The sequence below is a fragment of the Momordica charantia genome, assembly GCF_013281855.1.
Source record: "Momordica charantia cultivar OHB3-1 chromosome 7 unlocalized genomic scaffold, Mcharantia_2.0 BLBB01000007.1, whole genome shotgun sequence".
In the NCBI taxonomy this organism is placed as follows: Eukaryota; Viridiplantae; Streptophyta; class Magnoliopsida; order Cucurbitales; family Cucurbitaceae; genus Momordica; species Momordica charantia.
This window is the reverse complement of record NW_028275165.1, coordinates 19230390-19254959: the sequence shown is the minus strand read 5'-3', so window position 1 is coordinate 19254959 and position 24570 is coordinate 19230390. Positions and strand designations below refer to the sequence as shown.

Here is a 24570-nt window from a genome sequence, read left to right as displayed (position 1 = left end):
TGATGGTGTTTTTCTTTTTTAAAGATATTGATCGATTATAATTATAACAATAATTGATTGGTTATAAATTTATAATTGAAATAATCTTGATTTTTAATCATGCTTCAATTTATTCTTTATTGTTAATACCAATAATGAAAAATTGGTACGACATAATTACTATGTATATAGTTTTATAACTTAAAATTTCTGACTTGCATGGTTCAATTACTTAATTAAAGGGTTAAGTTTCATGCAACCGGTCAAGACGACTATTTCAAATTATAATTATATAGTTGTGAGTTCGAATCTTTGTTCTTACATGTTATATCTAAAAAAATATTTAATCAAAGGAAATATGTAGGGGTAGTATATGTATATGAATTTTTTGTTTTCTCATTTAATTGTTTGTTAGGATCACACAAGTCAAACTTAAACAAATTTGAATGTACTCAATTTTTGTAAACTTCACATCTACTCAAAATGCACGGAGCATTTTGTTATTGCCAAAGTACAGTCCTCAACAAATCTGCAGAAAAAAGGACTGAAACTTATTCAAACATTCTACAAAAAGAAGCTGCCAAGTAAAATTGGCTCTGTAGTCTGTACCCACAAGCAAAAAAAAAAAAAAAAAACAAGGGTCCTCTAGTCTAAGCAAGAGCTGCAACACAGAAGGCAAAAAGCAAGGCAGTGATGAGGGGATGCAGATGAGAGGCAGTGGTGGTGCTGGCGCTGGGGGACGGGGCGGAGGGAGTGCGGGCGAGAGGAACGGAGGGAGAGGCCAAGGCGGAGGGGGTAGTGGGGGCTGCGGCGGGGGAGGAGAGGCGGAGGACGTTGATGTCGAGCTTCTGACCAGCCTGGCAGTGGCCCGGGACGCCGCAGAGGAAGAAGTGGTGGCCTCTGGATTTGATGGTTATGGAGTCGTTGCCGGAGGAGTGAGTCTCTAAAGGCTTAGAGACATTGCATGATTTGTACATGCTATGCGTCACCCTCATTACGTTGTGAAATTGGGCGTTGTACTCGAATACTGTTAAGTGTTAACAAAACACAACAATATATCATTCTAGAAGATCACCCTTGAATTTCTTGTAACTCATCATTTTTCAAATGAATTCTCCATTTTTACATTTTCCTCTCTTAATTTAACTCAAATAACTGTAAACGATGTAAGAAGAAAGAAGCCCCTTTTTGGTTCTATCTTTGATCAGAAAACAAAGGAATATAAAATTCTTTTCCTCCCTATAAAATTTTCTTAGCTCCTCTGGTGGGGACGGACAATACTTAAGTTATTACTAATCAGCATTACTTAAGAGTGATCAGCATTCAAGTATTTTTCTTCAAATATCGAACCTTTAATACATGTTATGATACAGTAACTATGGTCCAATTGACAGATACCAAAAATATAATTAAATTTATTTTCTTGTCGTATTCATATTTTGATATGGATTTTTTTTCCTTTTTTATGATGAAAGTAGACTATTTGAAAGTATACAATGAGAGAAAAATCACAATAAAACTCAAGTCCAAAAAGCAAAATATATGTTCAAACTAATTTATTTTTGAAAGCATAAATGGATAATGAAAGGTAAAGAACAAGTAAGTAGTTACGAAAATGTTTCTCCAAAAATTTCTCCGTTCATTTTCACAATAAAAACAGAAAAACTTAACGAAATTGTCAAAAAGAAAAGAAAAAGGAAAACAGTGAAAAGTGAAAAGCAAAGAAGCATGGGAATTGAATTAGATTCTTTCAACTTGTGAAGAAAGAGGTAATAATGAAGGCGTGAGTGAGTGGGTGGGGGGAAAAAACACATACAAATGGGCCCTACAAGGCCCATTAAGTGTGGCCCACTAATCACATGCTCAAAGCCCACCTAATTGCTGTTGGTGTTCCCTTTCCCTTTTGTTTATTTTTGGAACTTTCTTTAAACCCTCTTTGCAATATCAAAATTTATCACAACTTTTGTCGGAAATTCCACTAAACTACACATTCTCTCTCTCCCAATACTCATCAAAACCTAAAAGTGAAAGAAACAAAAAAATAAAATCAAAAAATTCCGATGAAAAGATAAATTTTAGCTTTTATCGCTAGGTCCTATTCGTCATTACTATTAAAAAATTGACAATTAAGAAAGATGATTGTATAAAAAAGAGAGAAAATATAATAAATCATCGTTAATTTTTTTTTATTGCGGTGAGTAATATCTCAAGTTCCATCGGACAAAACCGAGAAAAAATTCAAGTTCAAGTTCGATAATAAGAATATAGTTTTATATAGTTAAATATGTAAGAGATTAAAAAAAAATTCATTCCTTAGGGGCATGAAAGAGAGATTTTCTAAAAGAGAGGGGAAAAAGGGGGAATTGAGCAACTAAAAGGTGAAGAAATTGATGAAAAACCCATGAAGACGAGAAAATAAAAAAAAAGGGTTTTATTTGTTATGATTATAATCTTTCGAATTTCAATGACCCAAAAAAACAAATTAAGAAGAAGAAAGGAATTTACCGATTACGTCGCCGGGCTCGAAAGTCTTGGTGGCGGCCCACTGCTTATAATCGACGCCGCCGGCGATGGTCCAGCCGGCGGCGTCTCCCACCTTATAAACCGCCGCCATCGCCACCTGCTGCAGCATCGCCATCACCACCGCCGCCGCCGCCGCTCTCTCCGCCGTGACACCCATTATTTTATTTTTCCGGCGGTTACCCTCTCTCAATTTTCACTTCGCTCAAATGGGTTTCGAATTTGAGATTGATAACTTCCCTTAAAAGCCATGCCTTCCATTTCAGTATATATAATGTCCTTTTTTTTGGGTATTTTATTTATTTTTTAATTCAATTTTTCAGTTTGGTGTGACCCCATTTTAGACATTGGATCTTAGAATCTAAGAAACAACAATTATTTCGGTCCTTTTTTTTTCCATTAAATTATAGCTTATGAAAAAGCAAAAATGTAAAAGAATGAGAATTTGGGAAAGACAATGATAGTTGACAAGAAAATGTCATTATGAAGAGGATGGTGGCATGTCATTCATCAAAAGTTTTGAAACTGTTCAGTAGACCAAAATTGAAAGGGCCCCATATAGTAAATTAGCATTAATTAAAATTTAAGACCCATTAATTTCTTTTTAACCATATTATTTAATCAACTGAATCACAATTTATTTTGAAACCAAAGAAAGAACTGTTTTCAGCCGTTGGATCTTTAACAATGAAAATACAAATACTTGATGGGTGTTATGATTGGAATGCTAATTGTTGGAAGTTGAAGAACTTAAAAGGGAAGAATGTTAAAACAGTTAGGTAGTTAGTGAGGGGTATGATACAAACCGAATACAAAGTCGTCTTTTTAAGAAACGGTCGTTGAAGATTATTCGATAGAAACCGCTAACTACTATTTATATCGATGTTATCAGAAGCTTTTCAAAACAACGAGAAATTCAAAAAAAAAAAAAAACAAAAATTGTACCTTTGTTTGAATTTGACCATTTAGGTATTTGGTGTTGTCCTTTTTTTGGTTGATTCAATTGATTGAAGAGTGTGTTTTTGGTACTTATCTATAGGCATATTTGGAGCCAGCTGATAAGATGTTGTCTTTAAGTTAGAGCAACAATTAATTAGAGGTTGCTTTTTGCTTACCATTTTTTTTTGAATTATGTTGTATCCATAATTGATATGATTCACCAAAAATTTTTGCACCTTTTTCCATATTGATTTGTCTGCAACTGAGATTTGGATTTTGGTCCAAACAACCATGATTTGATCAATTTTCTTATCACCATCACCATGAGTCACGTATCAATGGGATTTGGGAATTTTTATTTGGTGAATAGTTATTATCATCTCTTAGGGTTGGCTGCGAGAGGATGATAAATAAGGTAGATACGATACTATCTGTAAAAGCTGGTTGATCAGAAGAAATAAAAGTTATGAATTTAAAAGTAATGAGAACATTTTTGCTATTAAACTTTGGACGACTTGAGTTCAAAAATAAATCTATGTAGACCTAACATGATGTAGATAACATCATACCAAAGCGAAGATAATAGGATAGTAGTTGTTCAATGTCCTTAAAAAAGGAATAAGAATTTGAATAAGACAACCATGTGATTGAAATTTTCAAATTATGTTGAACGAAAGTGGTAAAACTTTATAGATTTGGTAATGTCGATGAAATTTTTGGATGATAAACAAAAATGGTAAGTCCTAACATAATATGTGGTAAAGTTCTATCGAATAATTCATATGTTAGATAAAATGATGGTTAGAGAGGCGATAAAGTGGTCTTTTGATCAACCAATGCTTGGTCGACTGCAATATACATCTCTATGTCAATATCAATAACTCGATCGAAGCCACATTATCAATTGTTAAAAATAAAATAACGGTAAGAATAAAAAATAGTTGTTTTTTCATAATTTTAGAGATATAGATTATGAAGCAATAAACTTAAAATTTTAAATCTTCAAAGTTCATAATTTTGAGAATAAGATTTTAATTAGTCTATGGGAAACAAAATTTTGCAAGTCTTTAGTTGCTCAAAAAATAAGCAACGAGAGTATAATATATTGAAGTAAGGAAGTTATTATAAAAAATATTGAAAACAATGTTATATATGGAGATTTCATGCTCGTAATTATTTATAATATCATTTTTAATAATGTATTGAAATAATTAACCAACATACAAGTTTATTATGCTCTTTTAGATCTTCTTGTCCACTACACAATGTGATTTGAGATCTACATCTAACATATATATTCCTTTCAAAGATAAGATTTTCAATAATCAAAAATTGTAATTTAATTTAACATGTTTGAGTTAATTAGTCTAATTTACTTCCTTTTCGATTCACTTTAACATTTTTTAATTATACTACTTTCCCCTGTGGTTGTTATATAGTAAATTTATTATATTTTACTGTCTTTTATCTCGTGGATCACATTATATAATGTTAATCACATTCAACCTCCATTAACAAATAAAAAATGTTGAAATATTATGAACTAAATTGAAAAGAGAAATCACAAATTGAAGCATAGCTCGAATTAGTTCAAAAAATAGTAATTTTCATTTAGCAAAGGGTATTTAGAGGGCATATCACCTCCCGCAATATTTCTACAATTCAGGGTATAGAGGCACTATTGTCTAGTACAGTGTATGGAGGGTAAAAAGTTTATAGAGTCGCCACTTTCCTCTCTTCCCACTCCTCCGCACATACTCTCTATTCTTCCAGACCTAACTACAATCAAACTCACGAACGAGTTTGCAATTGATGTCTTATTGTCTTTACGTTGTTCTTACAAGAGAAGAAAGTAGTACGTTGTTTACAATCAAGTAAGTTACGACTGTCACATAGGTTCATCAATTTATTAAATCATTTGAACACGTGAACCTATTAGGCGTTGAATCAATAGAGTATGTACAAATATCTTATAGCTTATCACATGAAATCCTGTCGACGAATATTGATGAATCTTTTGTCTAACTATATTGAAGTAGTTTCTTACCCATGGAACAGTGTAGATAAAATATTTTAATACATTCTAAAAGTTGATCGTTCTTCACTCTACAATTAAACTCCACAAAAAAAAAATATAATATATATATATATATTAAACAGATGTAAATAAGTAAAAATAAAACTGAAATGATTGAAGTAAAAAATAGTTTGAACTAATATAAAAATTGAAATGTTAAACACCATTAATCCTCTGGTGTGCTCTGTTTCTGTTTCCCCAGAGCCCTAAAGCACAGCAAAAATATAACAAACGGAGAAACATAATAATAATAATAATTACAACAATCATAAATAACAATTCATAATTTTCCTCCGACGAAGGAAAAACGAATTACGCCCAATTTCTCTACTCCTGAAAATCTACAATTGCGACGAAACATACTCAAATCCATTACTCCGCCCATTTTTCTCCGGCCCCACTCCATTAATCCGGGCCGGCTTCACAGTCTCCTCGGCGCCGTCGCCGTCCATGAATCTCCTCCACAGCCAGTGGCGCTTCCACACGCGCTCCGTCATCTCCTCGATCGGAATGTTCTTCGTCTCCGGCAGCAGAAACAGAACAAACACAGACATCACAAGCACCCACCCGGAGAAGAACAAAAAGATCCCGAACTTGAAATGGCAGAGCATCGACAGAAACGCCTGCGCGATCACGAACGTGAACACCAGATTCACGCACACCGTCACGCTCTGCCCCGCCGATCGCGTCTCCAACGGAAATGTCTCGCTCGGAATCAGCCATCCGAGCGGGCCCCACGACCACGCGAACGACGACACGAACGTACAGATCATCACCACCACGACAATCGCGAGCACGTTGTGGAGATTGTTGACGTCGTCCTTCACCTTGATCCCCAAAATCACGGCGATCACGATTTGAGATAAGAACATCTGGACGCCGGCCTCGAGGAGGAGGATGCGGCGGCCGAGCTTGTCGACGGAGTAGATGGAGACGACGGTGGAGAGGACGTTGACGGCGCCGGTGATGACGGCGGAGTAGAGGGCGGCGTCGGACTTGAAGCCGAGCGTGTTGAAGAGGACCGGCGCGTAGAACATGATGGCGTTGATTCCGGTGAGTTGTTGGAAGATCTGGAGGGCGACGGCGATGATGAGCTGGGGGCGGTTGCGGCGCTTCAGTAGGTTTCGGAACGGGTGCTTCACTTGTTCCGCAGCCCGGCTCGCTTGGACCAGTTCTTGAAACTCCGGTTCGATGTTTTCGGTTCCTCTGATTTTTCTCAGAGTGGCTTTTCCTTCCTCGAAACGACCCCGTTCGATGAGGCTGTTCGGGGTTTCCACCACCAGGAGAGCTCCGATCGTGAGTAGACCGGCGGGAACTCCGGCGAGGCCCAGTGACAGTCTCCATCCCCAGCCGTCCTTGATTCTGCTCCCAAATCAATGTTTTAGTTAAATTCAATTAATTAGATTGGAGGATGTAATTAATGGATTTTATTTTCTATTTATATTAGGATGAGAGCATGTTTTATATTTGAGTAAATGTATTGGGTATTAGCATTAGAGAGACAAGATCGATCGATCTAAATGACACTTTGAATGAATGGATAAAACTAATCTCTTAATTTTGTATTCGTTAAACTCAAAAAAGAAAAAACAAAAAGAAAAGAATTGTGTGTTTTTCAAGTGGGTAAAATCTTATATTTGATCCATGTCATATTCAATCTTACTGTCTAGACCAAATAAAAACTTCTCAATAAATCTTATTTTAAAAAATAAACATAAAAAATAAATCTATAGTATATAAATCAAATTCAAACTTCTAAAATTATAGACGGATTGTCTTTTCGGATATGTGTTTGATAGTAGATTTAGAAATTGAATCTCAATTTAAAAAATTTTCAACTAAATATTTGAATTAAATCTAACATAATATTAATTGATTTATTAACATATATATTATAAAATTTGTATAATTATTAATTTTACAATATTATATATTAATTTTTTAATTTTAACAAAAATGAAAAGAGTTTATAACACAATATAATATATTTATAAAAGATTTTATCTTTCTTAATGCAATTCTACATTTTTAAAGTTTCAAATTCAAGATCTGAAAACACTAAAAATATTTTTAAAATTTTTACTGTTTGGATCATAAATCTAAAGATAGTTTTCCTATACAGGTGAGGCAATTATATATTCATTGGATCTATAAGATTGCATACAATGAGATCCTTAATTAACCTACTTTTTTTTTCTTCTATAATGAATATACTAGAAATAAAAATGAAAAATAAGAAAATAAAATAAGTGGAGAAAAATAAAATGTAAGGAGAGAGACTGACTTGGCAGTGCCGTAGTTGATGAGACTGGCGAAAAGGATGCCAATGGTGACGTTGAGTTGGAACAATATATTCAGCCCTCCACGTATTCTCGTCGGTGCAATTTCCGATAGAAACAGTGGCACTGCCTGCATTTATTTTATCATTTTTAAATACATTACTCTCAAATTAAATCAAACTCTCATTTTAATTTCTCATATTTGTATTGTAGCCCCAACTAATTTTAAAATTTCACGCAACTTCCCTCCCTAGACCCTGCCTGCCCCGCTAACCTTACATTTATTATTATTTTTCTTTTATTATTCTCGATAATACAAATGCAATTATATACATATATATATATATATGGGGTTAATGAACTCATAAATTTTTAAATAAATAAAATTACCATTTCAAAACTCAATAGTCAACCCGTCAAGATGCTAAAAACAAAGCTCCTTAATTTTCAACTTTAAATAATTTGGGAGAGTTGAATTTAACCACAGAATATTATTGATACAAAAATCTAGGATTAATTAAAAAAATCGTACACCTCCACACAAGCACAACCAAGAAAAAATTATTTCTTTTTTAAATAAATATATAATAATTCTATGGGGAATCCAAAAGGTGGCCAAAGCATCACGTTATCCAACTCAAGACAAAAGACTTTAGAGAGGCAGAAAATGATTTGGAAACCAAATACAAAATTGAGAAATTTGGCTCAAAAGTTATACATCTTTTTCATCTATAAAATTTTATTTCATCTATTTTTTTTTATAAATGTAATAAATAAATAAAAAAGGTTTCCATCACACCACTAAAAATAGTCAAATATACAATAAATTTAGGAGGGAAAAAAAACGAGTGGGTTTGAAAAGATTCGTGGAGATGATGTGGACTTGGACCCATGGTATGGTCACTTTTTTTTTTTTTTTGGAATTTTCATATAATTTCATATGTTAAGGTTTTTTTTTTAGTTTGTTTCTCTCTTTCTAGATATTTTTAAGAGGCTCTAAATAAATCATGAAAAAAAAAACATAATTTTCAACACCTCGAATATTTCTATTGCAAGACCAAAATCCTATTTTTATTCTTTGGAGTCACATGATTCACTAACATTGTGGATCGGACCCCATAATTTTCAAACGATTCTCTTCTCCTTGGTAATATTAATTTGCAATTAATTTTTTTTAATAAGCAAGTGTATTATATTTTATTTGTGGTACATGTTTGACATGAATCATATTCATGATATAATTTGAAAATTTCTTTATACGCTAGTAACTCATTAATATATTTTAGGTTTAAAAACACATTTGGTTCATGTACTTTCACTTTAGTAACAATAATTTCGGTTGGTAACGATTTAGTCCCTTTATTTTCTCTAAGGTAACAAATTAGCCTCTCAACTTTAACTTGTAATGATTTAGTTAGTTTCTGTAGTTTAAAATTTGTAACAATTTAGTCTCTATCGTAAAAAAATTCATTAAAATTAAGTGTCAAATTTTATTATATAACAATTTAATTTTTTTAATTCATAAACATATTTGTTCCCTCTTTAGTTTATCAATCTATACATACAAGAAACTAAATAAAAATAATTTCACAATAAGGACTAAATCGTTACCAACTTTAAATTACAAGGACTAAATTGTTACTTTAGCGAAAGTACAGTGTTTTTTAACCTATATTTTAAAAGACATGTCAGACACATGCTCGAAAGAGAAATTTTACCTGGTTGGCGAAACCGACACCACAACCGAGCAAGATCCTGCCGATGATGAGCATGGCGAGGTCTTGAGCGGCAGCGTTGAGAACAGTTCCGATGATGAAGAAGATACCGGCGATCAGCATGGTCGGGCGGCGGCCGAGCCGCCGGGTGGTGTAGGAGGCGAAGAAGGTGGCAGTTAATCCGGCGAGATACAACGATGACGTGAACAATTGGAGGCCTTGGTTATCATATTTGCAGTAATTACTATCGTCTCCCTCTTGGATCCTCCGGTGAACCGACGGGAAGAATTTTGCCAAAAACGACGGCATCGACGTTACTCCACCTGCATCGGTCCAATTTAATCATTAATTCTCTAAATAAAAATAATAATTATGAAACTAATTAACGAACCAACAAAAAAAGGGTTAGAAAATCATTATCTTTCCCTCTTTAATTACTATTTATTTTTTAAAAAAACAACCCTTTTTCCAATATTTCCTTTTTATGTATCCATACTTCATGTCCAGTCTTACCAAACAAATACCCTTTTCTCAAAAGGAAAAAAAAAAACCTTTTGACTTTCCCATAGAAGCAAAATCGCATAATCATAACATAGTAACGATAATAATCTTGTTTTAGATTTGAATTCTGTAACGTATGAATTATTCAAGAAGGTGGAAACATTATGATCAATTAATTTATATAATATAAGGAAAAAAAGTTGTAATTGCAAAGAAATATTGCGGTGGTCCTATTGAATAATTTGGTTGAATTTGTTTACCAGAAACGCCTACGTCGTAACCAAACATGAGGCCTCCAGTGGCGGCCATCATGCAAGAAATGATGACGATGGGAGTGATCTTGGCCTCGAACTCGACGCCGCCGGGTGCGGTGGCGAAACCTCCGGCAGGCATGGCGGCGGAATATACGACGGAGCTATGAAGAAAAGGAGAGACCAATTTGTTAAAGAAGAGGGTGTGTGAAGAGACTGAAAATTTGGTTGCTTCTCATGGGATGAGCTGGGGAATTATATAGGCCACGATGAGAGAGAAAATTGAGTCAAAGCCATTGCTGGGATCTTTCCACGTGGTGATTTCGACGGTTGACGTTCAATGTGGACGGCTAGTCAAACCTAAATGTTTACGGATTAGATAAACCGTGTGTCCGACTTCAAAATTCAACGAATCTTTTTTCTTCTTTTAATGAGAATAATTGTAAATTTATAATTACTTGCTACAATAGAGTTCCTATTTATTTTGGATTTACTTTTTTTATTAAATAATAAATATTTATTTTAGTCTCTTGGGGGAGGATGGTTTTTCAACTTAATCCCGTACATTTTAAGAATTTTAATTGTATTCTTTCGGTTGGTTAATGTTAAAATTGATTGATGATGTATAGTGTACTAGATTTAAAAATGAGTTTGACATATCTTCTGATTAAACCACTTTATAAACAAATAGTTTTTCTTAAAATAATTTTTATAAATTTATATTTAATTAAAATATTAGTGTATGTTAGAGAAGACGAATACATGAATGAATTGATACCACATCCGAATGAAAGAGATCCTAAGATCATGGAAGAATGATAAGAAAAACTTAAAAAATTCGATAGTCACTACCTATACTAACAAGGTACTAATCATTCCTTTTCGGGTAACTCAATCGTAAGAACTGGAACAATTTTGTGGTTCGGTGACCTCCTCGTTGCTTTATTAGGAAGGATAAAACATGCTAAACTAGATATTGGCCCAATCGGCACGTCATTAAAAAATGACTTATATACCCCATTTGATTATTAATTCATAAGTACACTTAGCTAAATTCATGTTGACAAATATACTATTAGTTGGTTCACATAAATTTATAACTAAGGTATAAAATTTCTAATATTCCTCCTTCAAATTTCTAGCTAGTATGTTGGCAAACAAATGTCCCCATTTCTCTCATGGGTGGATTAGTTTTATTTTCTCTAAATTTTTATCCACGTATTAATTAATCATGTTATGTAAGTTGTTTATTATTAGTTAATTTTAAAAAATTCACCAGAAAAAGTGGTGTAATTAAAACATTTTACATGTGAGGCACTAAATTGAAGTTTTTAAACCAGTAAAAATGGAATCGAAAGAAAAAGTTAAAATATTAGGTATTAAAACATATATATTTAGTCCTAATTTAAATACAAATAAACCAATAAAAAATATCATATTATAAACTCATATTTATCGCATCTCTCCTTAAACATTATAAATTTAAATCTTTTATTCTTATAGGGTATGACGTAATAGTCTTAATAAAACGTTGTTGTTTTCCAATGGGGTGAGTCCACGTAGCTCACTTGAAACCACAGAGGTCATTTTCAAGAAATCCACCTCATTTTTTTTTCAGTTAATTAATAATTATTACGATTATTAAAATTGAGGTTTTATAAATTTCAGGATATATATATATATATATATAATGTGAAAGGGAAATAGGAATTGTAGGTCGTTTTATTCGATAAAAGGTCATCGGGTTCAAAGGAAACGACACGTCGGAGGAAGAAGCCAAATTTTCATCTTTAATCGGACTTTTTGATTAATTTGGTCAAATTGGAAACCAAAAATACGTAGGACTCTTATTATTTAATACATTTTATAAAAAAAATTCTCCAAAATTTCAATTTATTTTACGAAAGTGACATCAGACTGCTGAAAATTTTCTGACTTTTGATGTAAACAGAAATAAAATAAATGTGTCCCTTTATTTTTTTTTGTAATGTAATTTGAATCCAATTTATGTTTTTTTAAATTGGACCCATAAACGGTCCTATTATTTTATTTATTTGATCATATGAATCATATTAATTGAATTCTTTAATAAGTTTTCTTATTTTGTAGGCTGTTGTTCCTTGAATTCTTGCATATTTATTGAACTTTAAGTGAATGCATTAGGGTATTTAAATTTCCGTTATGAATTTATTCAATCCTACTACATGCAATGAACAATAATATTCAAAAATTACGTATAGATTAGTAGCACGATGTTACAATTCATGTGAATGCGTTATAGTTTATGACCAACATTCTCCATTTATTAGATTGTGCTACATGATGGATATAATACAGGATAAAAATTCACGTAACAATTGATATATTTAAATTCGGATATATCACGCCAACTTAGTTATATTTTCGATGAGATACTTAACGACAATGTTATTAGTTGAAGAACTCGTCAGTCTTGAAGGCGGCAGGCTCTCTATCGCTAATTGGATATCATAGGCTATTAATTAGCAATTAATATCCAAAAGGAGAAAATAAAATGTTGGCTTTCAAAATTCACGTTCACTCTTATCCAATTAGCCGCAGCCGTCTGATTTTAATTTCCTGATTAAACCCATAAATATTTAAATAGGCGAAAGTCCTCCGCATGCTGTTTTCAAAATAAAATATAAAAATTTGCTAAATAAGAAGCTTCCATGTAAAGCATAAAGAAAAGGATGTTGCCTAATATTCTCCTTTTATTTTGCGATGAAAAAATAATAAATAAATAAATAATCAAATTATTGTTTATAAAAATAAAATCGGCTTATTTCCCCACCTGTGATATCAAGCACCTGATGCACGTGCATATTCTTGCTCCTTGTAAAGAAAAAATCGTCTTTTAAACATTTATTGTACGAGAAGAATATGACAACTTTTCGTTTTATACTCAAGTATTTGAAGCGACACTGACTATGTATTTGAGGTGACAATTTGAAATTCAATAGTTTTGGCCGATGACATTGAATAAACTACTGAATTCCAATAGTACCATAAATTTACTCTTTTAGACATATGTACTTCAAACACAAATTTCTCAAACCCAAGTTTCGTAAACCTTCTACTTAATAACTTTGACTTAATATTTTAAAGTTTAAGATGTCAAATCTCACTAAAACTATCCCTTACATAACTATTATAGATTGATCTGATGACATGAAAGCAGGTGAAAAAAAATAACAATGGACTTAAATTGTACGATGGCAGCATACTTATAATATTGAAAATGGTATAAAAATTTCTTAACAATCAACCGTCGTAGGATTAGATGATTTTATCAAACATATGTTAACTGACTCGAATACGTCACGTGGCTTTGAATGGTTGACTCGTAGAGACATCAAAATTGACTAAGAAAGGTGTTAAAAGAAATGGGGAGATGTGGGGAAAAGGAATTTGAATGGATAAGATTTGGATATGGAAGGGGGATAAAGATTGGTTGGTAATCACAAGAGAGAATCCAAAAAGGCAAAGGCAGCACATCCCAAAGCACTTTTACTTGTGTTGCTTTAATTCATTGGGTTTGAAACTTGAAAATGAAGAATCCACACCAAAACTTTCTTCTTTATATGCATCCAATTCCAAAAACATTTGCTTTCATGGTAAAAGCCAAAAAGGCTTTTGTTTTTCAATGGTTAATTTCTTATGGAGACCCAATTGTAATTTTTTTTTTGACAAATTGTGTTGTCTTTTATATATATATATATATATATATATATATATATTTATTGGTTGTTTGTGTTTTTGTGTTCAACTTCTTCTACCCTTACGATATCAATTGTGCTACTCTTTCTCATTTAATACGTCAATTGTGCTCATTTTGAGTATTAGAGACATGAATTAGAAGTAAAGATCTTGGATTCAATGACGGATTCAGAGATTTTGTTGAGGGGATTTCATACTAATTTACAAGCTAAGAAAGTAGTTCAAGAATTCAAAAAGTAATTTTGAGGCTAGCAAGATCATATTTTAAATATTCTCTCCAAACTTTGTGAAAAAAAAAACCCTTTAACTTATTTGTATAGGAAATCTACAATTTCTATTTTTTAAAATTAAAAATTGACCTACTTTATAATTTTTTTTCCTCTAAAAATAAAAAATGACGAAATTTTGTATTTTTATAAAACTCATGGAAACATTAAATGGAAAAAATTAGGAAAAATAACGAATCATGGAAAAATACGAATTATATTTTAAAAATATATATAAGTGCAAGCTCGGGTCGAGGCTAGTGCATGCAATTGTGACTAAGCTGAAGGTAAATTTGATAATTAATGTCAGACTTTTAGATACTAATCCTGTATTTTAAAATGTTTAAGGGAGACTCAGGCCCAACCCACATTTGCTCCTGCCTGAGTCTTAAGTAAATTGTTAAAGGATAATCAACGTCTGTATAATTTATATAATGGTATGATATTATCTAATAATTATAATCTTTATGATTTTACTCTTGGTTTCACTCAAAAGGCTTGTATCAATAGAGATATTGTTGTTCTTGCTTGTATATATCCTCATGATTTTTCTCTTATCTAGTTAATGTAGGCTATTTTTCACTCCCAACACGAACACTACCTATATTTGTATGAGATTGACTATAAATAAGCATGTTGTGTTAACAAATGATAGCAGGGTCATGCTTTCGACATAGTAACATGGATATGAAATCCCTGAAAGCCGCATAAATCATCGCAAGTCTAAAAAATTCAGTGGTGTGAATGAAATTCTTGGATGTGTTGAACATAATAGTGAGTCTCAATAATCTAAATAAAGTGTGTAGCATCGAGGAGATTTTTTCATGCCGATTCGTGATTTTTGTCCCGGCATTCCTTGAATCTCCTGTGACCTAACTGCGCCACCGTCTACTTACAAGTCACGCACGCTTAACTTTGGAGTTCTTATGATTGAGCCATCGAAAAGGAAAATGCACCTTGTTAGTATAGGTAGTAACTATCAATTCTCTTTTCTTAACTATGCTTCTATGGTCTCAGATCATTCTCATTCAGATGTGGTATTGGTTCATTCATGTACTCCTCCTTTCTACTCGAGCATCACACATGAATTCTGCTAAATATGAAGTGGATTGGATTGATATTACAAATGGAAACATCGTCTCACCTCAATATATAAAATGAAGAAAATCTTATGTCTCTATTTCAGTCAAAAGCCCTAAAGTTTGGCTATTGAGCTGACCCACCACCAAATTGTTTGGTACTTGGGAGGATAAGAATTCCCAACAGAATCAATGAATAATACAATATTTTACACATACCCAACAAGTGTCTAGCTTGTTCAATCCAACACACTTTCCTTATAAATGCAAACATCATCCATCTTTATACACACACATGCATCTACATGACTCCAAAATCCTAGGTTATCTTTTCCTAACTTCTCCCCTCCAAATTTTTCGATATCTATCGTGTCACTTAATTTGTATATATCCCTATGACTTCGACAAGCCATCACAGTAACATCAACGATCATGCTGAACCATTCATAAATCGTACGAAAAAGACAAAACTTGATTATAAGAATCATACCATCTCAATAATGAGTCACTTACGGTCATGTTAGGCAATAACCACCTTTAAAATTTGGGTTAGATTCACTAAGTGAATGTAAAAAAAAGTGATAGAAATTTTGATGTCGGCCAATTGGGGTTAAAGAAAAAGGATTGATTCCTTTATTAGCACTCGTTTTTAATGTTTAGTTTTTCATAATTGAGTAAAAAGAACAGTAACCTTAATTAATTAAAGTGATTGTTTCTTTTAGGTGTCGGTACTGCCTTCACTTTCGGCCAAGCCAATATTAAGGAAAATAAAAAAAAATCAAAAAGTTATTAAATGTCCAATCGACATGTCGGCTCAGTTATAAACAGTGGAGGGCCAGGGAGAGGCTTGAAACTGGCTTGTGGCCCATTTTTGCCTCTGACAAATCTTGCCCTAAGCCCAACTTCAATGGAGAAAGTTGCATTGATGAGAAATTCCCATCTTACCCCTTCCCCACACTTCCATTGACTTTTGACTTTTTACACGTCCACGATAACGAGACCCTCGTATTTTCATAAAACCATATATATTTGCTTTTAGTCAAAACGATCCTAGTTTAATGGTAATTGACATATACCTAAAACCATATATATTTGCTTTTAATTTCACTAAAAAAAATCACCTATGCTATCTTTAATAAGATTTTAATAATTTAAAATTCTAAATTTCCTAACTATTATATCAATATGTGGTGGTTTATAAGAATATATTTGTAAAACCATGTTTGATAATTTTCATGACAAAAAGAAAATTTACTTACATATGGTCGACAGAGAAATTTACTTTTTTTTTTAATATATATTAGGGCATAGGTTATAATCTTTATGGTACGGCCTAAAGTTTTGTCCTTTTTATTTTAGATTACTCATCTTAAAATTTAATAATTTATTGCAAACCTAACATTCAATTATCTCTATGACTGTCATCTTTGATGTATAATTATATATATATCCCCACAGTTTGTTTTTATTCATGTGTTTCCCTTTAATTCAAAGGACTAATACCCTTTTCAGCACCCAAAAATGGTTGAAGTTTCTTTATTGGTTTCCAACATATTTAACATGATGAGATATTTGCACAAAAAGGGTTAGGGAGAAATTTAAAAGGTTAAGTTTAAATCATGCCTCCGATTTTTTAATTTTGTACTTATTTTATTTTAGTTTATATATATATATGATAATTGGTAATATGAATTTAGCTTAATGATAATTGTTACCTATTTCTGGCCGATAGGTCATAGGTTCGAATCCTATATATATATATATATATGTTTTATTTAATTAGTCCTTACCGTTAAATTGTCAATATTGGGTTCAACTAAAATTTTATATAGACTGACATAGACTTGTATGGAGTTTGGTATCAGATTTGAGCATAGTTCAATGAGTTAAAGCACTTATATCCGACTAAGTGAAAGAAATTCTATTAAATATTTTGTAAGAACTTAATGTCAATAATTTATATTAGGTATTTATGAAAAATTGAGATACAAAATATTTGAAAGTATAAAAAGCAAAATAAAGGCTGCATTTAAAACTAAAGGAACAAATGAAAGTTAAACCTAAAAGCTAAAAATGGGCCAATTATACATATGATGAGGCGAGGATTTGTAACTTCAAATTTAGTAAGTTGGCATTCAATTGATAAAATTCACAATCCACCTTTCTCGAGAAGATAATATTGCCAATTATGGCTTATAAGAATCTAAATATCATTTTTCCTATTTGGTATTGATAAGTAATATACCTATTTTAAGCATTAGTTGGGGAAATCACGCATATGATCAAAATATTATGAGTTCGAACCTATTATATTGTCAAAAAAAAAAAAAAAACAAAACAGAAAAACTCAACCTTAAAATTATGTCTTAATTATTTTTTTTTTATTTTTTATTTTTTTGTATCAGGTAGGATTTTAAGTATTTCTGGAAAAATAAAGAGAGTGATATGTGGATAAAAATGATGGTTTAGTATTTTTAAGCATAATTCTTTTTTTAACGACAACACTTTAAGCATGTTTTAATTATTAATTTCTTTAATTTATAACCTATAAACTAATTAAAGTTTCGAAGTCAATTAAAATGTACCTTTTATCTTTTACTTATTTACAATTAAAGTATACAACTTGCTTACGTTAGTAAAGACCAAAAACATTAAATTCAATGTTTTCTTTCCAAGAAAACATTCACATTTTCCTCCCCTAACTGATAATTTATTTTCAAAGTCATTTCTTAAAAAAAAAAAAAAATATATATATATATATATATATATATATATAAACAATATAAAATTTGATTAGAATTAGAATCAATAAAAAAGTGAGGATTGAAAAGTAAAATGGCACATTCCAAAGTTAAAAAGTGTGAACACAACACATCACCAGGGGAGTGATGGAATGAAAAGAACATCCACTCACTGATCGCCACGTGTCACAATAAGTAGCAGAGGTCCTTTATTAAAAAGTCTTCGGTAGATAACACCCAACTACCCTACGCTTTCCCTCCTCCAGTCGCACGTGGGTCATACCCACGTGGCACATCACACGCGCGAAAATTTATCATAAAGATTAAAAAAACAATAATAACAAAAGAAAAAAGAAAATCCGTTTTTTGAATTTTCTATTTTTATTTGGTTGATGGAGATCGTGAATGGGGCTTGTCTTTGTCGCGTGCCACGCCACCACCCATTTTAAACTGAATATTTTATATTTATAAAAGAATTACTAATCATGGCAAAGTTAGGTTTAAAAAAATATCCATCTTCCAAATATTCCAATATTATTATAATTCCTAAATTATTCATCCAAATTTGTTAGCTAGTGATTGGATAAATCTTTTTATTTCATCTTTTACGTGGCATATCAAATATTCAAGTGGAATGAACTATTATATTCTTAATTTAAAAATTACAAGTTGATTTAATTACCAAATTTGAATATCATATGAATGAGTTATATCCTTTAGGTTGCATTTACTCATGAAGATTGTAAGTGGGAAAAAAAGGGGAATTATTCTCCATCATTTTTATTGTTTGTATTTACCATGAAATCCCTTACTTGTAGCCCACACAAGATGAAAAATAATTTAATCTTTGATTCTGTGAACATTTTGATTCTTTCTCAGAAATGTTGTCAATTTTCTATATATATATATATATATATATATATATACTTTTTTAATTTTGATTCCATAATAGTTTTGAGTTGTAAGGTCCGTCCACATGTCAATATTTCCATCAACATATCCATGTTTCTATGGATTCGACATCGACATCGATATTTCCATCATAGTATAGACAAAATATGAAAAATTATATATATATATAATTTAAAAATAGGAAAATGTTTATTGGTTAATTTAAATATTTTTTACAATTTTTTAATTTTTTTAACTTTTACATAAATATCCATCGACATCGACATTTTATCGATATTTCTATGCAATTGAGACCTCGACATTTTCATCAATATCGACATTTAAAACCTTGGTAAGACCTCAGGCTCGGGATTCGGAATCTGGTTTCGACACTTCTTCTTTGCCCCAGCATCCCCTGCGACATGCTTTGTCCTCAGGAGTTCTTATGATTGAACCACCAAAAACGAAGGTGCACCTTATTGGTATAGGTAGTAACTATCAATTTTTTAAGTCTTTTTATAACCATGCTTACATGGTCTTAGGAACTCTCTCATTCGGATGTGGTATCGGTTCATTCATGTACCCATTTTCTCTCGTCGAGTGTCACATAAGTACATGAGGATTATTACAAATTTTATTATGATTCTACAACTTTTCAGGTCGGTTAATCTTCATTCTTGCTTTTGTTAAGTAATTAAATAGAGATCATAGCTAAATGATTAATGCATCTCTCGTTTACTTAACGTTTGAGGTTCAAATCCTTACCTCCTACATTCGTTGTCTTAAACAAAAAGATAATTTGGGATATGCCAATTAGAGTATAGCTAAATGATTAAGACACATATTACCATGTAAAAATTGATATTTCAATCCCATATATATATATAGATATTTTTTTTGTGCATAGTATAGTAACATTTTTTTTAATAATAATTAATTCAATTTAATTTGATACATCACTTTTCTTAAGCGAATCGACTATTACAGCCAAATGAATCCGATGAATTAAATTTAAATGCAAGTGGTTCAATTCTACTCTATATGAAGAGAAATCTCCACTTGAAATTCTCCCATATTAAAAACTTATATTTCAACTATAATAATTATATTTTTTAAGTCAAACATTTTTTTTCATACTTTACACTCATTTATGAACTCTAAGTCATTAAAGGGAAACTTCACAAAGGAGCTAAAATATGCACAAAAAAGAAAGAAAGTAAAAAAAAAAAAAAAAAAAAAAAACTCCATAACCTATAAGTAAAAACCCGAAATATATAATTAAAGATGTTTATTTTTTTTAATAGATAATTAAATATGTTTATATTTTTAAAACGCTCTAACCAAGCATCTAACTTACATTTTCCCCATTAAATATCACTCAACAACGAAAATAACTAAAGTAAACGCTTCAAACAAATATAACGAATTTTTAGTTTTGTAAATATGACAAAATTTTTAAAATCAAACTTTTTTGTTTTTTTTTTTTCAATTTTGCTTTGGTTGATATACTTAATATCAGGTATATCAATTATATAACTTATATACTGAATATAGAGTATATCAATGATATAACTAATATATCTAATATCAAGTATATCAACCATACTAAATATATGAATATTATACTTCATATTAGATGTATCATTGATAAATCCTTTTCGAATGGAAGATTTTGGTTTAAGTAACCTTGTAAATTTATTATTGATTTATTGTGCACATTGGTGATATATATAATATGAAGTAGTAATTGATCTACTTTATATGAAGTAATAATTTGACATGACCCGCCCCAAAACACCTACAAACATTGTTCACTTTTCCAACTTTTCTCTTTATTTTTTTAAAATACAAAAATCAAAATCATGGAGGAAGGACTCGTGTTGGTCTGTAGGGATAATCTACGATCTTGTAAGTAACTCAGAATTAGACGGTGGCGCGATCGTCGCAGGGGATGCAGGGGAATGTCGGGGCAAAGAGGTGTCGAATCCGAATTCCAAATCCTGGACCTGGGGCGTTAAGAATGGTATAAGAGTTGAACCTCTCCTAGTATGATGTAATTCGGGGACAAACCAAGGCGGAAGCTGGTGGGCATGTGACACCCGAGTAGAGATGAGGGGTACATGAATGAATCGATACCACGTCCGAATGAGAAGGATACTGAGATCATAGAAAAATGGTCAAGAAAAACTTAAAAGAATTGATAAGTCACTACCTATACTAACAAGATGTACTTTCCTTTTCGGTACCTCAATCGTAAAAACTATAAAGTTAAGCGTGATTGACTTGGAGTAATTTTCGACTAGGTGACCTAGAATTTGTTTGTGCAACAAAGTCGGTCAAAGCCAGACTTGGTCAATATATGCCAACTGGGAGAGCTCGAATGTCATTGGCAAGGAAAGACTTGCATAGGAGAGACAAACACTCCAACGCTTGAGTCAGTTTAAATTTGACGACCTAAATATGAAGATTATGCGGATGTGAGACTCTCTATTTATAGTTTTCTGCTCCGAATTACATGATTTTACTGCTAAGTTATGCTCTTACCAACAAAAACAAAGAAAAATAGATTTAAGATGAAAAGGTAATATGAAATCCGTAGGCTTTTTTAAATTTAAATTTAAATTTTATAAATTTTACAATACAATATAAATTGAGCCCCCACAAATTTGGACGGTCAAAAATGCCAACCAAAATTTTGATCCGGTGGACCCTTTTGAGCACGTTGCAAATCTATGTCCACACGATCCCCTGCTTGCCACCCCACCATTACTCCTCTACTCCTCACACATATATATTTGTGTATAAATAAACTTAATTTATTAATTTATTCTATTTTTTTATTCAACATTTATGAAATAGTTCTTTTTATTATAATTAATTTTGCTTCTTTATGGTAGCTCAAAATTATGTGGAGTATCATATCATGTAACAACAATTGTATTATTATTGTAATATTGATTCTCAGCTGTTTCCAATCTATTGTCGAGTTTTCTTTTTTTTTTTTTTCATAACAAAAAATGAAAAATGCTGGGTTATTAACAAAAGTTTCAGTCTAACATTGATCTTGTTGAAAACGTTTGGGGAGTATTTCGAGTTACTTATTTTCCAAAAAATAATTTCATATTTTTTAAACACAAAAATATATTTAAAAATTATATTATATTTGTAGTCTATATAAACCCATTTTTCGGATTGGATGTTCGTTTGAGCTTTTTCTGAATTATGATACCATATTAATATTCATGGGTTCCATCTCAAAACAAATTGACAATGAAAGGAGTAGCACATGTCTATTATAAACGTATGTAAGGTCCCTTATTTTATCAATGTGGGATCCTTAACATTTAGCACTATCACAATATTAGCATAAGTCAAATATAGAATTACAATTTTTCTTTTTATAGCGAAAGAGGAAAACTACATTATATAAACATATATAATATCTAAGTTTACATACTATTCTAATTTTTTACTTTTAATTTTAGTTCATTTTGATTTTTATACTTTCAAAATGTTTATTTTGATTCCTCTATTCTCAACTTTTGTTCATTTTAATTCGTGTATTTTTGAAACGTCCGTTTTGATTCCTATACTTAAAAAAAAAGTTACAATTTTGGTCCATTCAATTTTATTTTTATCTCATTTCTTTCAATCACAATTATACCATAATGCTTCACTCGTAAAATTCTTGAGACGTAGACATAAATTTGTATTAAAATATTTTTGTTGTGTATGAAATTTATATTAAAATATTATAAATACGAACCAAACTGAACACTTTTAAAAGTACATGAACGAAAATAAACGTTTTGAAAATATAAAGATTAAAATGAATAAAATTTAAAAATACTTTGAAAGTATAAGAATAAAACTAAATCAAAATTCAAATTAGAGATGAAAATAATATTTGAAAAAAAGAGGGGCAAATAAGGGTTTTTTTTTTTTTTGAGGCACAAATGAGTGACTTTTAAATCTTAATTCATTTGTCTTTTCTTAAATGTTTTACTTTAAGATAAAGCGGAGAGAATCGCCTCTTCCCTCCTTTTCTTTCGCTATGTTATTGACTAAGGTGATATTTAATTGGCAACTTTTTAAATATCCATTTTTTTTAATTTTAAAAATTTATTTGCCTTATATTATATTATCGAATTAAAATTTTAAAAAAAAAATATGGAAGTGATCATTTCGAATAAAATTATGGGATTGTGTGAATGGTGATTTCAAATACAAGTCATCTTATCATAAATGGAAAAATAAAGACAAAATATTCATTTTAGCAACTTGCAAAATGTCAAACAAATTTTAACTGACACTTATTTTCCTATTTTAAAAATTTCACTAAGTTGTTTTATTTAAAGGGTATATTCTTCATTCTTATTTGGTTAATATCAATAATAGTTTTAGTGGTTGCTATTTTGCTTTCATTTTCTTTATCTCATGATGTGACATGATTGACGTATAAGCAAGGTTTTAACTGTCAATGTCAATTTTATGGAAATATTGATGGAAATATCAATAAAATGTCGATGTTGATGAATATTTATGTAAAAGTTATAGAAATTAAAAAATTGTAAAAAAATATTTAAATTAACAAATAAACATCTTCATATTTCTAAACAAGTTAAAAAATAATCAATATTAATATAATGTATATATTAGTGACATTTTGTTGATATTTTTTATACTATGATGGAAATGTCGATGTCGAACCTATGAAAACATGGACATGTCGATGAAAATGTCAACGCGTCATGTGTATAAGACTCATATTAAATGATATAGTTGTTTATATTTACTATATTAAATGATATAGTTGTTTATATCTACTTATTAAAATATTGATCCAAACATCTTATTATATTTAATCATTCAAAATATTTTAAAATTCTAATTTTTAAAATTAAAGGTCTTGTTTGTTATATAGTTAAAAAATAACTTCATGTGTCGTTATAGATCATTAAAGAATTATTCGTATTCTTCACGCCCGGTAATTTGTACATGTACATATCATTTAAAATACTCAATCATTTAAAATACTCAAAACGAAGTTAATAGCTATTCTGGAATTTGGTTCTAGAAATTTATCATCCAGATATATTTACCATATAAAGAAAAATAAAACATATTCGGTTCATTCTGCATTCTTTAAATGTTTTAAAAATCCAACCTAGATTTTAAATACACACATATCTCCTCATTGAAAGTATATTAATATTATTTTATTATAAAATACAATCTTTAAGTTAAAATCTTGTCTTGTATTAGGTGGAAAAAATAAAAAGAAGCATATTCGTTAAATTTGTATTAGGAGGGATATTTATTTAAAAAAGTTGAATGGAGCGTGTGATTTGATTATAATAATGCGATGGCGAATACTATTTAAAAAAAGAAAAAGAAAAGGGAACATAAATAAATAAAATAATAAGAATTGTCAGAATGTGTAAAAATTTTGTTTTTTTTGGGGTTTGCAGAAAGGCAAAAACATGGATGCCAATTACTGGAGGGGAGGAGCTTGGTGGTGACGGCTAGGGTTACGCATACGGTTATAAAGATTGCCACGGAGGTGCTATCATTTCTCACATGCTATTTACACG

General features: G+C 30.9%; 2 protein-coding genes across 2 annotated transcripts; both read right to left on the bottom strand.

The window, feature by feature from the left end:
* Positions 1-411: 411 nt before the first annotated feature.
* LOC111009577 (mavicyanin) lies at positions 412-2757 on the bottom strand. The gene is made up of 2 exons (XM_022282701.2): positions 2485-2757; positions 412-1006 (listed from the first exon to the last, which is right to left on the bottom strand). Exons 1-2 carry the CDS (start codon positions 2657-2659, stop codon positions 630-632), a joined length of 552 nt encoding a protein of 183 aa, XP_022138393.1. The 5' UTR covers positions 2660-2757; the 3' UTR covers positions 412-629.
* Positions 2758-5629: 2872 nt separating this feature from the next.
* Positions 5630-10491, bottom strand: LOC111009576 (sugar transport protein 13). The gene is made up of 4 exons (XM_022282700.2): positions 10271-10491; positions 9513-9832; positions 7800-7924; positions 5630-6877 (listed from the first exon to the last, which is right to left on the bottom strand). The coding sequence occupies exons 1-4, from the start codon at positions 10401-10403 to the stop codon at positions 5857-5859; spliced, it is 1599 nt and encodes a 532-aa protein (XP_022138392.1). The 5' UTR covers positions 10404-10491; the 3' UTR covers positions 5630-5856.
* Between the last annotated feature and the right edge of the window lie 14079 nt (positions 10492-24570).